This window comes from Nilaparvata lugens, chromosome 5 (genome assembly GCF_014356525.2).
Source record: "Nilaparvata lugens isolate BPH chromosome 5, ASM1435652v1, whole genome shotgun sequence".
Taxonomy (NCBI): domain Eukaryota; kingdom Metazoa; phylum Arthropoda; class Insecta; order Hemiptera; family Delphacidae; genus Nilaparvata; species Nilaparvata lugens.
The window spans coordinates 50652848-50670056 of NC_052508.1; the positions used below are offsets into that span (position 1 = coordinate 50652848).

General features: G+C 32.7%; 1 protein-coding gene across 33 annotated transcripts in view; it reads right to left on the minus strand.

Moving 5' to 3' along the window:
- Positions 1-17209, minus strand: part of LOC111063080 (longitudinals lacking protein) — a 592348-nt gene that overhangs the window by 307555 nt on the left and 267584 nt on the right. Inside the window, exon 5 of one of the 33 annotated variants that reach the window (XM_039428581.1) lies at positions 15769-16540. The exons of the other annotated variants lie outside the window; for them this stretch is intronic. Coding sequence (XP_039284515.1) covers positions 16197-16540 — 344 coding nt within the window. The 3' untranslated portion in view covers positions 15769-16196. Of the gene's footprint in view, positions 1-15768; positions 16541-17209 lie in introns of those variants that run through there. 33 annotated transcript variants of the gene reach the window in all.

Sequence of the window (17209 nt, forward strand, 5' to 3'; positions counted from 1 at the left end):
CAGGCAGAGCTACATGGAGAATAAACAAAACCAAATAGACTGACTAAAAGAGGATTAACTGATTCATAAAGCATTTTTAAGCGCATTATATTCATTACGATCAGTGCAGATAATACAGGAAAAGTGCTGTATTTTATTGAGGGGAGTGTTCAATCACTAATGTGATCACTGGCCAACTGGAAAAATTATAAAGAATAAATCTTCATCATAATATAAAAATACTATAAGTATAGGCAGCTACAAAATTCCTACGCAATACAGTAAGGTAATAATATTGTAAAATAATGCAACACAAACAATCTCAAACAGGGAATATTTTATTCAAAATTTATATTTTTCTGCTAGTTTTTTCGATAAGTCACTATGTTTTAGAGCCACATGATTCTGTAAATTGATCTTTCGTTTTGCACGAAACGGGCAGGAATTGCACTGGAATTTTGGTTCGACTCCACATTCGTAAGTGAGGTGTCTCTGTAGTGTTCTCAGATATGAATACTTCTTGAAACATTTCGGACAATCGAAGCTTCCCGAATATTTCCTGTTAACAGAGTTCGAAGTTGCGATCTGGACTTCACCCATACCTGGAGTCAATACAATATAAATGAATCAAATGAAATAAAATCACACAAACATGGGAAAAACTGAATGAGTATAATTTTTTTTTTTGTGTTGGAAGTTTGTATCAAACCCCAAAAACTTAAGTTGAAACGGAAACATTATGTCTAGTTTATACAGTTTCAATGATACTTCGTCCTATTGTTACCAAAATTTCAAAGTTCAATAGCTATCAATAGCAAAGTTCTAGTTCATGCTATCTAACTATACAATCCCAAGTAGTAAGTAACTATAACTTATAAGTGTGCAAACAAAATGGTTTATTTATCTATCATCTACCTACCCTATGGCAAAATACAAACGAATCATCCAATTTGATACATTTAGTTGGTACAAAGTTACTTACAAATACCAGCAATACTGTACAACGAATACAAATATTGACAATAGTAATAGATATCAATAACAATAAAACATGCATATAATTGAAATACTACACTACTCCAAGGAATTACGTAATAAATTGAACAATATGGTTGACTACTGATCTATGATAGATATTTTCATTTTCAGCAAATCAACACAATATTATAGAAGGATGTCGGAAAAATGTCAAATTTTTTGATGTGTGGACTTAGCCTAGTTTCCATTCTGGCAATTAGCAATATCACAACAACACTTTTTTTTAAAGATTACGTCCTAAGAACTCCAGTAATGGAGTATAAGACAAGTCAGGACAATCATTTTACATAATCAACACTAAGTTACATAATTTAACATCAAGTAAAAAGAATTTTGCCTTGGTTTGAAAGGAACTCTTGTACACAATGAAATATATACTTTATCAACTAAATAATTTTTCAAATGTTTTTTGAAGATCTTCAAATCATTGTTACCTTTAAGAAGTTATGATAACTTAGAATGAAATTTCCTTCCGATTTGGTTTTCCTTCCAAAGTTTGGTTTTTGTTCAAATAACCTACTATTGTGCTCTAACCTACTAATAACCTACTATAAAATCTCTTGATTGGTTTGAAGAGGGCAGGTGTCGATTTTCAGACAGTTCATCAGTCATCATAATACCTGCAGTTAAAATATCAAATAATGGAATAAAATAGATAAGAATGACTTTTTTATTTGATAACCTCGGAGTTTCATGAACTATCACCAAGAAAAGATAAATTGGTTGCATGAACCAATGTTCACACCAAGAGAGCACAATATATGATTTTCGATAAACAAATAAATTTATTCAATAACACAAATCAAAATTAAGAAAAAAAAGCGTTGAAGAAAATATGATCAATAGAAGCTTTAATTAGCAGCCCATCTATAACTGAGAGTAGGTGAAAGTAGAAAACACATTCCATTAAATATCAACCAAAACTAAACTACAAAATGGACAAAAGTAAGGTAGAATGAATCCAGACAACTTTCAACAATAGGTTCGAATTTTGAAATGTATCTGAAATATTTTGATGGAATATCGAAAAAGTAAAACGCAATAATTTTTGATCGTACTTCTAGCATTAATAAGGGAACTATACCCTTGGGCTGAATTCCAAGATTAGGTTGAAATGATGACACATGGTAATTTCTGGAAAGCAGTCTACTAAAAGATTACAAGAGAATCACAATTATTATAGTTGTGTTAGTCTACATTATATAGAATCAGGGGAGATCTATTGTTTGTTTGAAATTTCACTTGGAATATAAATGCTTGAGAGCTACATTTAGGATCGAAAAAATAAGGCATTGATGTTGTTAATACAACTATATTTTTTCAAAAGTAATTTAAATTACAGAGCAAGGTTTCATGGCAACACCTGCCACATCTTCAGCTGAACTGATACATGATGAGCTGAATTAGTTTCAATTAGCTTGGAACTATTCTCGTGCTTGGTGCCATCATTATTACAATAAGGTTGAACTTCACTTTGAAGTAGAATGCTTGGTAGTGTGAGATAGCTTCCAACTCAACCAGATGTTGTAATGGTCAAACGTCACTCTAAATAGCCCAGTCAATGAAGGTCCAAAAAAGCAGTTTCGATCCTAAAATTAAATAAAAGCTGAATTTCCCACCATCGATAGAACCCTCCCAGAGGGTCATTCTCCCAAAAGTCCCAAGAAATCCCCTTGGAGCTTTCCGCCCCAGCCCCCTAAAACATGAAAAGTGCAGGTAAACACGGGAAATCAATTATCTCTGTAACCATTGATCGGAAACAGTTCTATTATATGCCATTCGATTCGTTACATTATGGACTACAATATTAGTTCTATCCATTTTTTCAATAAAATCAACAGTTTTCTTGATAAAATAATATATATGTAAAAATTTAGGGGGTTTGCGATTTGATTTTTTTGTTTCTTCGATTAACTTCAAAGCAAGTAGTTTTAAAGTTCAACCTTATTGTAATAATGATGGCACCAAGCACGAGAATAGTCCATAATGTAACGAATCGAATGGCATATAATAGAACTGTTTCGAATCAATGGGTACAGAGATAATTGATTTTCCGTGATTACCTGCATTTTTCGACTTTGAGGGTGGCTAGGGGGGAAAGCTCCAAGGGGATTTCTTGGGACTTTTGGGAGAATGACCCTCTGGGAGGGTTCTATCGATGGTAAAAGATTCACTTTTATTTAATTTTCGGATCGAAAAAACCTTTATTGACTGGGCTATAAGTACAATGCCTTAGAACCACGTGACGTCTTAAAGTGTCTTTGTGCTTGGTGCGATATGGGCAATAATTGCACTGGAACTTAGGCTCAACTCCACATTCATGCTTCATGTGCCTGGAAAGACTCGACAGTGCTGAGTATTTTTTCGCACACCTGAGACACCCAAACCCAGCAGAGTCTCTTGTGTAGAGGTTTTCGCGACCTCCTAATACCTCCAGCACCTCCGTCATACCTGCAGTCAATAGAAATTTGCTTGAATTTATCTTTAAAAATGATACTTTTTAGGCACATATTCGATAGGAAGAATGGATTAAATTTGAACATGACACAGAGGTTTGTGGAACTTTTCAACACTTTTCGATCCACAAGGTGAACGAATAAAATATGAATGAATCAGATTAACATTATACTACTGCTAGTTAATCAACCTTCAAACCAAACTTCATGATAATTAGAATAGAGTTATGATTCCTATATTGAGTAGTTTATTTGCTAATTGGAGCTTAATAGTATTGAGGGTGATATTCTTCCAACTGATTTGAAGTGACAACTTATTTTTATGTAGCGATTTTCGAAGTACGGTAGATCACAAATATTTTTCAGACACGTATTCAATTAAATAGTAAATTAAAAAAAAAGTTATTTCGATAAAAATATTATCAGATAATATTCTATTTCTTCTCCATTCATAGCAGAATACTCCGTACGAAAATATCAATACAGTAAGTCTCAGTCCAATAATAAGTGAAATGGATTTCAAACACAGCACACAACAATGAGTATTAATGACAGAAGAAATTTAAACCTTTATATCAGAGGCAATTTCATGACTCTGTTATACAGTGGACGATCTTTAATATTCGAATAATATTAAAAGCTGTTGAGAAACTCATGAGAGAAAGATAAAGGTAGACACTGTAAACATTTATGAAATAGTAAAAATTTTATTCAACACATCTCTTTTTTCTTGAAAACTAGATGAATACAAGATTTCCCATGAAAATACTCTTAGAGAAGTAAAGTAAAATTGTATGGCTTTTGTTGGTGGGGAGTCCCTTGCGGGAAGGTCCCACCGCCTGAATATACATAATATTTAAGCCGTATCTTAGAGAAGTGAAGTAAAACTATTTTCAATACTCTATAAAACGTAAAAATGAAGTACAATCTATATTTTTACAAAAGTAAAAATATTTTTAACCGACTATAATTTCACAAAAATCAACATAAGATTTGAAAAATAAGTAAGTAGCCTACTCTGGATAAAGATTTATTTTATTTCATTGATCGAACTAACAATGATACTATTACATACTTTTTTCGGTGATTCATTCGGATGGTCATGTATTTTTACTCAATCAACGAGTATATTATTCGAATACATCATGAAATATTTTTCTACTACAAAAATGATGGGTTTAATCATTGATCTATATCGGAAATCATCTTTTTTTCAATGATGATTTCTGATATAGATCAATGATCAAACCCATCATTCTTCGTCGTCTTCGACGATTAAAAACTATTAATAAAATAATGATGAAATGTAACTGGAATGCAATGACCTGTCAGATATGTAAACAATTATCTGAATGAATTGGAAAAGTATATTATTGTTTGAGAAATAATTCAGCCAAATTCCTAAGCTAATACACTATCATACAAATTCATGATTGTGCAATCAAAAGTGCTGGATTACAAAACATTCATGCTAAATTCATGAGATTGATTGATCAAGAACCAATTCAAGGCGATAATAAATTATTGGCACTATTAGGCTAGTCGCAGTCGCTAGCATTGAGACGCAACGCCACGTGACACGACGTGGCCCTAGTCTGTTACATGAGTTTATCATAATATAATTATAATAACATTTACTCGTGCCTATCTTCGTCTCAAAGGCAACATTATAATAAGATTATATAATATTAACTCATCTAACAGAATCGGGTTATGTCAGGCCTCAATATGCGACTAGTCTTACATCATCAAGCATGAAGCATTCATTCCACTCCACAATTTACTAAAAATGTGTAAAGAAAATTTGCATTGAAATTGATAACAATTACAATAATCAAGTATCTATGTATTGAATTTTTGGTATCCATTCATTGTAATTTTTTCAAATTATTTTCTCCTCTCATAAAATATGATGATGATAATACAGCGATTTTGGCTTGAGAATAAATGGAATATACCAATTAATATTGGATTGTTATTTGAAAAGTTGCTTTTCAACAGAATATCTATACAATGGCAATTAGATAATATATTATGAGAGACAAATTCGTCCTCAAAAAATGTCCATCACAAAGTTCAGTTTATCAGGATGCTTCAACCCAATATGGCTTTGTAGAGAGCTCTTTTGTTTGGAGCGGTGTGGACAGAAATGACATTTAAACTTTGGTTCGACTCCACACTCGTAATTCAAATGTCTCCGCAGATTCCTCGGTAAAGTGTACTTTCTGTTACATTTTGGACAAACATAGTTCGGCGTATCATTAGCACCTTTTTTGCTGCACGTCCTATTCTGTAGTTGATGATTATCAATCAGGATCATACCTAAAGTCAACAAGAATAAAATAATACATGAAAAAAATATTAATATATTTTCTAAGTAATGTATTCAACATGTTTAACTCCAATATGGGCTAGTAGACTACTCTTCTGTTTGGTTTTGTAAGGGCAGTATTTGCACTGGAACTTGGGTTCGACTCCACATTCGTACTTCATATGTCGGTTTAGGTTTCCTTTATGGAAGTAAGTCCTTCCGCAATTCGGACAGTCGAATTTTGGCGCAAGATTGTTACCTGGAAAATGAGTAAATTATCAGTTGATTACGCCTCAAATCAATATGATTCTCCATTAAATAAGATAATTAGTACGACAATTCCTGAAATCATTAGTAGAGCAATTGTTGAAGTTACTAGAAAAACATAATGAATTAACCTAATTGTTGAAATATTTCCATGCTGATATAAGAGTACCTATATCTATATATTATATAAAAGCGAAAGGGCACTCACTTACTGACTGACTGACTGAGTGACTCACTAACTCAATCGCAGAACTAAAAATCTACCGAACCAAAAACGTTCAAATTTGGTAGAAAAATTACGGATTTGGAAAAATGACCAAAGATACGCCCAAAATCTGCGTTTCTCCAGTGTTTTCTCAGCTTTAACGAGAACAAATGAACAGAAAATGTTCAAATTTAATACAGAAGCTCAGCTAGGGTGTAATAATGTTGTGTTAGAAGGAATTTGCAATAACGTTAAAGATACGCCCAAAATTAGCGTTTTTCCAGCGGTTTTTTTTTTGCTTTTTCTCAGATTTATCGAGAACAAATGAACAGAAATTGTTCAAATTTAGTACAGAAGCTGAGCTAGGGTGTAATAATGCTGTGTTAGAAGATATTTGGAATAACGCCAAAGATACGCCCAAAATCTGCGTTTTTCCAACGTTTTTCTCAGCTTTTCTGCGTTTTCTCAGTACTCTGACTTTCTGATGGAATGAAGCATGCTCAAATGAAAAATTCAGGCGAGCGAAGCGACCCCGCTGATCTCACTTTTGGACGATCCAGTCGGGGGTCCAGGGGGCGGAGCCCCCTGGCTAGATGGATATGGCGAGCGAAGCGAGCCTGACGGCTAGTCTCGTATATATGTGGTAGTATAAATAATAGAATATTATAAATCCAGTTGAATGTTTTAGTTAAATAAGTAGCCTAGTTTGTTCAAACGGTTTGTAGTTGAAATGTTTTAGTTCATTAGTATGAAAATAAGTAGTTAATCATTTAGTAGAGTAATTATAATAAATGCTGAAGGAATTGAATACAGGAAATCTATTGAATTTATGCAATTTATAATAGACAGTTTGATATTAATTAATTACCAGTATACGGTAAAATTTTTCCACGATCCAAATATAATAATGTAGTATACAGTTATCTACAAATGAAATTCCATAATACATTATAAAAGTTTGTTATCTTCTGACAATGAAGACCACATAAGAATAGCTTGCGAGTGGGTCAACGGTTGTAAGTAGTATTCAATGTAACATGATGAATGAATTGAAAACTTATAGGGAAGATTTAGAATCCAATCTAAGAAAGATTGATTCCATCACCAAATCAGAAACAGAATGAAGAATATTATCTTATCTGTAACCAAATTCAGGAAATGTTAGATTCAACCTAACTGTTAAGCTGAAAAATAATAAAAAAAGAGGAATAGAAGACCAGAAGATTGATACATTAGAGAACTGAGTAGTAGGAATTTTATTATGAGAACATAATTTCCATGGAACTTTTTTATGTTTTCATGGAATTTTAAAATAAGCAGCACTTGAAAACTGTCAATTACATACTCACCAATTGTTTAATGTAGATTGAGTCAATCTACTTTATTAAAATGAAACATTTATACCTACTAATTGTACATTTAGGATGGTCCATAGAGTTTTTCATATCTGCAATAGAGTACCTAATATTATTTTCTTTGATAAATTTCAGGGGTTGTGAACACTGTAATAATGAAACATTAACATTACACCATACAACTCACACGATCATGTTGTATAATGTAAAAATCATTCACAAATGATCATTGCATAGTTTTGTACATTCAGAAAAGTCCATGCCGCTTGCAATGTTCTATATTTTCTTACCAAATAATACTTGCAGTTCAACATTATTACATTATTTGCTATAATAATATAGAAGAAGGTAGGGGTTACTAAAATTTTGTGACATAAGCATAGATAAAATGCTTGTTTCACATCATGAAAGAAAATGGATAATTTTTTTCATTTATTATTTTTATTTTCACAAGAAAGCACTGAATGGGAGAGAAAACTAAGGATACTCATTGTAATATTTCTCTCCCAAATTTAGATAATATTATTTTAGAAGTCCGAAATCAGATTATGATTCCACTTTTTTTTAAATTTTGTCATTTTTCACTCAAAAACAACAGATAATTATAATTTTTTATAACGTGGAATTAATTAGAAATTCTGATGTGAGATTGATTATTAGTAAATTGTAAAAAAATAAATCTCTACTTTTATCAATAAATAAATAGATATTCCTTATAAAATGATTAATCAACTTGAACCATATTCCATTATTTGATTTGAAATAAAAGATTAATTTTGAAAATAATATTTAATATCCTTTACTTGCTTGTCTTTTTTGCCTTAACTTGAGAAAACATTACACCGGTCAATATTATTTTGTTTCAACGGATTCCAATATTACTGTACTTCCGTATATTGCATGTTTCAAAACATAATGCTAGATTCTGCACGTATAAGTTCAGGGTGTTTCAAAGCTATATGTGATTTGAGAGAACTTTTATGCTTGGTGCGATGTTGACAGAAATGGCACAAGAACTTTGGTTCTACGCCACATTCAAACTTCAGGTGACGCAAGACGTTTCTCCTCAACGAATACTTTTTGTCACATTTGGGGCAACGGAATGAAGAGGGTTTTGTAGAATTCACGTTTCTCTCATCTTGGAGGATCGAGAAACCTGGAAGCAGATTTATGGCGATTAGAATTGCATCTATATGGGTCAACGTGAGTAATATGTACCACATAAATTAACCAACACTCAGGGATTTAGTCTACTGAATATCCAATTCCATTTTCGGTTTCCATTTGTATTTTAGGAAAAAATTATTTGGGTTCTAAACTTGGAATAAATGAAAATTAATGGTGTGCTATCTCGTGGCTTTTTTGAAAAACTGGAATTTTACAAAATTTGAAGATTAGATAAACTTGCTATGGATTAGCCTATAATAGTAATTATTTTTTATAATAATTATTCTATTGGGAGAGATTATTATCTAAATAATTGTCTCTGAATACTCGATACAGAAAACAAATATTTAATTCCTGTGACACATAATAACATGCATCAATGACATCAACATAGGCCTACATAAATTTACAAAAATAATTTTTTCACATTTTTATGATGTTCCTCAAGGTTTTTAGAACGAATGATTCACAACAAATAACTTATTTTTCAGATGTTGACAAAATAATTCATAAAACACAAATATTTTGAAACAAATGCTGTAATTTCATTATATTACTTCATACATCAATAATATTATGGTACACTAGTGTTGGTAACTCAAATTCAAATAGAAAATTGAAAAACTGAAGATCAATATTGGTTATCACAAGTAGGCCAGTTATGTCAATTCTGATTCTACCATTCCTATGAATCCACTACACACAATTCCACAGGAGATCAGTAATACCCAATGTAAAAACTTGTAGTTAGGTAACATCGACATAAAAAAACTATGACTAGAACTTTCTCTACTTTCTCTCATTTCTAATCCCATTTTTAATAATAATCCCAATCATGGAGTAATATATAACAATAATATATTAAAAAATTAACATATAATAATACTCCCAATCAATCCGAATTTCCCGTTTCTAATTCCAATTCTTATGTCATATCACATTAATGAACAGAATAAGCATACAGGATTATGTGTGTGCTTTCATTATGACGCTAAGGGCCGTTTGCACAGTCAAAGCTAAAACTGTATCAGCAGGTGGTTCAAACACAAATAATCACATTATAGCGAACGAGACTTGATAAAGGTTTAATCCAGTTTAAAATGGAATCAAGTTTCAACTGTCACTGAGCAAACGGCACTTATTAAGTTTACTAACGACACTTAGTAAGAAACCCAACATTAGCCCATGATAATCCATCAACCTAAACAATTATAACAAACTTGAATATCTATCGAGAAGTCTCAAGCATTTGCAAAGCTTTCTGGAGTTGGATGGCGGTGCAGTCGCCGTAGTGGCTGCAGAGGATGTGTTTTTTGAGGTTGGATTTGCGCTTAGAGCGGCATTCGCAGAAGGGGCAGTAGAAGCGCGGATCTTTGCCGCACTCGAACTTGAGATGTTGCTGCAGACCACCCTTGTAAGTGTACATCTTGCCGCAGTTCACGCATGCGTGCTTCTCTGACAACACAAGCAGTTCCAGCACTATTAGTTCAATGCGCACATATCAAAGTACAAAGAACAGAGAATCAACATTTTTCCGAGAAGTAGGCTAGTCATCAGTGAACACAATTAATAAATCGACTAACAATAAAAATATTTTTTTTTAATATTTCCAATTAAAATAATGTCAAAGGTCATTAAATAATCACTGGAGAGAAGGGATCAATCGCCTATAGAGACAGGTCAAAAATTATATTCCAAAGAAATAATCCATTTTTAAACGCAAAACATTGAGATAGGATGATGGTTTATCATGGATTAATTACTGTATAACTAGGTCTACTAGTCTATTAATAATATGTAGCCTACAGATAAAGACACCAAAATTGATTTCAATTCAATAGGTCCATTAAAACTTAGCATTTGCTTAGTTCAAGTAGTTTTTAATCAACTGCTGCAATTTTAGATAAAAAGCTATTCGATTAGAATAATAGTTTGCCATGGAATAATCAAACACTAGAGACTGGGTGTGTAGGCCTACTATTGACTACGAATCAACTTACAATTAAGAAAGTCTCTGTTATTTTCGCAAGTATAATATAACAAAATAACAGTATGAGTTAACAAAAAAAAGTTTTTTATTAAAAAACAAAAATTGTTTAAGTAGCATGATAGTTCAACATAGAATAATGATAAATATCCATGGAGATATTCCAAGAAATTTTTAATTATCAATATAAAAGTTTAAAAACTTTTTCAAACACTGGCACATTAGGCAATGGTCTTCCGCCCAATTCTACCTGGTATGAGTATCGATTTTTCTCTTGAGGGTGATGCCCACATGAGCTTGTGCGTGGGTAATGAGACGCGTAATGATGAAAATTTCTCATGTGCAAGTGACTGAGTATTAATATTTAGAGGAAATTGTGAGTAATAACTATTGGGTTTTTTATATTGGAATAGTATTATAGATGTAGTATTTGAGGTATAAAATAAATTTATACTATTTCAAATTCAACCATAATATTTAATAGTAAATCATCATGAAAAATCACAGAGAATATACGATCATTGAAAACAAAAGTTTACATCTATCATTGAAATTTCAATTCTATAAGTTGTAAGTTTTCACAAGCATAGTAGATACAGTGAAATCTATGCAAACCAGCCTATATAAAAAGTGCGTACAGATATACGCGCCACGAACATGAGCAATTCACTTTTATCAGCTGATTATATCTGTATTTTTACAGAAACGGTAAGATACAGATATAAAAGGCTCTGCATCAGCTGATTAAAAGTGAATTGCTCATGTTCGCGGCGCGTGAATCTGTACGCACCTTAATGTTTCATTGAGGTACAAGCATCTGAAAAAAGTGTATGAAGCTCAGTAGGTCATCAAATCATTGGTAAATAAATGCATGATATGATATATATTATGATTCAAGTAAGGAATAGATGAAAAAGTCTCTTCTACGATGGAAATATTTCAAGTATCAACGATGAGTATTTTTTTTAATGCATCGTAGAATAATAAAAATGCATTTTCCCAATCTTATTTCATTCTACAATGATAAAGACCTTTAATATTTCGTTTCTTATTGGAAATAAATTTTTAATAAATTTCTAAATTTGTCAAACAGCATTACAAGATTTAGGTAAAGTATTTAAACACTTTTGACTAGTAGGCATATCATTTGTAGTGGACCAGCCTTAAGCTAGTAGCTTTCATTAATGTTTCCGAATAGATGGAAATTGCTTTCCATGATTAGCACGGTAATGTCTGTAGAGATTTTGCTTAAGATTGAAACTTTGAGTGCACAGCGAGCAGAAGAAAATCATGGATACGTCACACTGGTATTTAATATGCTGTAGGAGACCACTCCGGTATCTGTAACCTTTTTTGCACTTATGACACACGTGCTGGTTATTGGTCTTGGAGCTGCCAGAGGGGGAGTCGGTGTCTCGTAGACTAATTCCTGAAACGGAGATAATTGAAATATTAAGCAGAAGTAGGAAAGAAATATTTTATAATGCACCATTGCCTATCAGTAAACGCAATGGAGGATCCAGAATGATTGTGTAAAGTGAAATAAAGGAGCCAGCGTTCAGCTCCCGAAATACATAGTATTAATATACTATGCATGTTTTTAAATGAATCAATTAGTATCCTTTTGTGAATGATTTATCATCATATATAATTTACTCTATATTTTGTGAAAGGAAATCTTCCTCTCCACCCTACAGGTCTAGAATATTACGTATAAGGGATGCTCTGTTTTCAATTACCTGTTTTCTTAACCTTTTTATAATATTTGGACAATTTGAAACTAAATTAGGAAATTGAAGAAGTTTTGCGCAATAGCCGGGTTTTTTCTTTTTCGATCATTGTGCTAACCTGATAAATAAATAAATAATATTAATAATAATTACAATAATAGAGTTATTTTATCTAAAAGTAGGCCTACTGAGTTTTAGTTTTACAATGTTACTGTACTTACATGTTACCGGATCAAGTCCGGGACCCATTTAAACGTCCTGGGCCCCATCTTCTTTACTTCTTTCAACTTATTATTAGTATCATCATCACTATCATCAGTTTATTAATCACTAGATTACTAATCATCAGTTAAAGTTAAAATGTGGAGAAAAAGTTATTAATTTATTATTTTTCGGGTCTCTTTCTTACTCAACACTATATGCCAAGTGCTGGGGTTGGCTTGCATCAAGAAATAGAAGTTCATGAAATGGCACAACTTGTAAAAATCAAAAAAGAGTATCGTGACAAATTATAATGTCGTTAAAGGTTCAATGATAAAACAATAATTCTTATTATATCCATCTTTATATTTTTTGATGAACGGTAGTGTAATCGTTTTGTACTCTAGTATTGATCATTATATATAAATTAAATATTCGAATATTTAATTCGAAGTCTATGGTCATTCTAAAATTAAAGATTAAAATATTCTACTAACATATATCACATATTTGTACATCATTTAAAATATTAATAAAAGTAATAAAACATAATTTTGAACAGAGGTTTGTATAGAAGTCTCTCGTTCACATTTACAATATTTTGTTTCAATGCAAAAGATAATGTAATTTATCTTTATATTATTGTATTGTAACTTAGGTACTTTGTACAAGTTTTTTAATCGTATGTGAAAATGAATTAAATTGTTTTGAATATGGATTCTTTTGACAGTAAAAGAGCTTGAAATATTATTTTAACAAATCATATACATATCATGAAAATATTCAACAATATTTGAACAATGATTTTTAAAAATGTTATGTAAATGATGTTGCTATTTTCCACGTATATTATAATAACAGTTTTACATTCAAATCCAGGAAACAGTGCAGTTCATTCCAAATACAAAATACATTGATTCAACATTTGATTATTGTTCTCATAAATTATACAATAATATTCAAGGCATGATTCCTGAAATAATACGAACTATTTCTAGTAAGCTGAATTGATAAAAAATAATCCATCAACGACATATAATTCAGTTAGAATACTTTCTCTCTTAAAAGGTATGATTTATATCGATTGGTCAATCGATGATATTATTAGATTGATTTTATGAGTATTAAAGCCAATATACTTAAAGATACAGGTGGGGTGTAAATTATATATAAATCATTCATAAAATAATAGCTAAAGCATAAACATCTATAAATTGTGATGATAATAATAATATTGCAACTGATATTTCGCAATAATTTCTGGTATTGTCTAGTATTGCTTGGTATTTTTACGCGTAGTTTCGAGGTTCAGCTACATAATTTTAATTTCAAATGCATAATAAAATAAGTATAACATAATGTTAACTTATCACAGTAGTAACAGTAGTAAGTATCTTCCAGGACAATAATTAAAGCAATCGAAAGTATTGATTAGTATTATCTACATAATTTACTCGTGAGAATACAATAATAATTGCTAGATCATTACTATAGATACTTATTGCAACATAAATGTCACGAACATATCAATTATTGTATTGAAGCACACAAATGACTTGGATGGCACAAAAAGTGGGAAATTTTTCATGGTAAATTTCACATGAGCCTATATTGTATGGGTAATGACCAGGATAATGATAAAAAATGAATTAACATCAATATTATGAGTGGGTTTCGAACCGCCATGGAGTAATTTGAAAGTAACAATCACCGAATTCTTGATATCATATTATATTCAACGACTTGAAACTGGCACAACTAATTTTACACTATGAACTATTCTTTAATAGTGTATTAAAGTAGTACTTTAAATAGTGTAAATTACACTATTCTTTAATAGTGGAGTTTCTCCATAATAGGTGAAATAAATGTGATATTCTCAACTCCACATAATTTATTTGAGCCAAACTGAAGTTTCAATGCACTCAAGGCATCATCATCAGTGGTCTAACAAAAAAGACCACTGATGATGATGCTGCTGCACCCATGTCTGGTAGGAGGCTGCTGCGCCCATCTCGGGTAGGAGGCTGCTTCCAACCGGACGGGGGTGCAGGGGGCTAAAGTAGTTGTGACAATTAATACTACAAGTCGTTGCATTCAATGTAACGTCTTGCAACCCCACCATCTTGACATACCCGCTGGGGAACCTGCGGTGCAGAGGGCAGAACATGAATTGTACAATTGCATGTTCAACAAATTGATTCGAGTTGATTCATTCAATCACTGAAATGGTAAATGGCACGTCTTATTACAGCAAATAAATAGAATTGAGTCAATGGTGGAAGTTATCAACCTTATTACAATCGCTCAACAAAATGGAGTCGTAAGTATTGACGATATGGCGTCGTACTAGTACCGCAGACCAGAATAGATACAGAGGTTTGTATCTGTGCTAGTACTATGCACCTCAAGCGTCAAAGTGTACTAGCAAGTGATTGGTCGACCATCTGTTACGTAGTGCTGACGTCATTCACCAAAAGAAATTGATGATGGGCGTCTCATTTAATTTGGGAGGAGTGTGATTGAAGAGGAATTCAGTTTGGGATTGTAATTGAAAAGAGGCGTCTTATTTAATGTGAGAGGAATGGTTTGAAGTGGATATGAATCTGTCATGACCTTTAATCAGGATTACAAACTGTATAAGTTTTCCACATTATTTATTATCCCTTCCCTTGTTTTACTTCAAGACGAAACTATCATCTATGCATACTCAGCCAAATGATTAAAAATATTTTGGTATTGTTTTGTTGAATGAAGCAATTTGATAGTATTTTTAGCAACTAGAATTTTGAAACAAACTGTCAGAGGAGTGGTTGTGCTCGCAGGTAGAATTATCAGTTGGATAAACGACCTGCTATCGGTCTGTCGTGGGAAGGGAGACGTGGTTCGAGGATAGTTCTGTTAACGTAAACAAATAGTCTAGTGATTCAAAAACTTTCCTCGGTGCTATGGAACTCAATTACTAAAACTGTGAGTCCATTCATCTTTCATCAACATCCCTCCCATTTCTCATGCATAAGCCTGGGCACTCACTCAACAGACAAGAAATATAGTAAGAATCAGTGATAATGATACAATGAAGCAGTCATAATAAAATGAATTCTCCCAATTCGAAGATGCTATAAATACTTTAATCCTAGGGCTAGTTCATATATGGCTTAGGTGAAATAAAAAAATACTAACGAATTAAGAAGGATTCAAGTGAAGTTTTAAAAAATTTTCAACATCCTAACAAATTATACAGCCAAAACTTGTTTCTGAACATCGGTTCGGTTTACCACACTTTTGACTGCGTCTAATAGTAGTACATTGAACACCCCTGAATACTGTCATTATAACGTGGACCACACTCCTCACTATATGAGAGTAGACTGGTATAAACGGAGTCTCGTAGAGGTTATGCGCGGTTAAGATGTGTCTCTTCGTTTCATGACATCCCTAAGTTTAGAATAAATGTTCATTTATATATAAATAATATAGTTAGTAAATATTTATTCGGGTCAATTAATAGACTCGGCACTATCACTAGTAGGCGAATACACAGGTATAAACGAAGGCCTGTAGAGGTTGGAGGCGCGGTTGAGATGCGTCATAGCGACGTGCCGCTTCAGGTTGGACTTGAGCTTGCTGCGGTAGTTGCAGACGGTGCAATGGAACCGCGGCAGTTGACCGCACTCGTAGCGCTGGTGTTGTCCCAGACCGCTGCTAGTTGCGTACCGCTTGCCGCACGTGCGACACTCGTGCGAGGCGCCACGAGTCGCACAGCCACGTGTCTTGGGGCCCGAGTCTGGGCTCAGCACGCTGCCGAACAGGTCCAGGTTGGCCACGAACAGGCTCTCGATGCCTGCCGAGTCACACAAGTGCGATATTAGTAACATGTCACAACACAAATGTGCAGTCATCAAAGAAATAAAGACGTAAATTTGACATTAGAGTATCTATTCCAAGCTTATAGTATGATAATGATATGATATTGTAGAAGAGGTACATGGTACACACGTTATCTATTTCAAGCATATAATATGAAACTGATAAGATATTGTATACTAGGGAAAATAGCGAAATATAGAGGTATATACAATAAGTACTTATTCCAAGCGTATAGTATGAAACTTTTATGATATTGCACATTAGGGAGAATAGTGAAATAAAGAGGTATATGACATAAGTATTTATTCCAAGCGTATAGTATGAAACTGATATGATATTGTACATTAGGTAGAATAGTGAAATGAAGAGGTATATAATATAATAATATATTTCAAGCGTAAGTTATAGTATGCCACTAAATGATATTGAATACTAGTTTAGTGAATAAAGAGTCGTGAAAAAGGTCTTCGGAAATAACCAAGGGGTGAGAAGGCTGAGAGAACGTACGGGACAGCGTTGGCTGGAGGATGTGGAGGACGATATTAGGAAGCTGGGTGTTAGAGAATGGAAACGTGAGGCTGCCGATAGAGACGAATGGAGAGGTTTTTTAAGGAGGTCAAGGCTCTGAATGAGCTATAGCGCC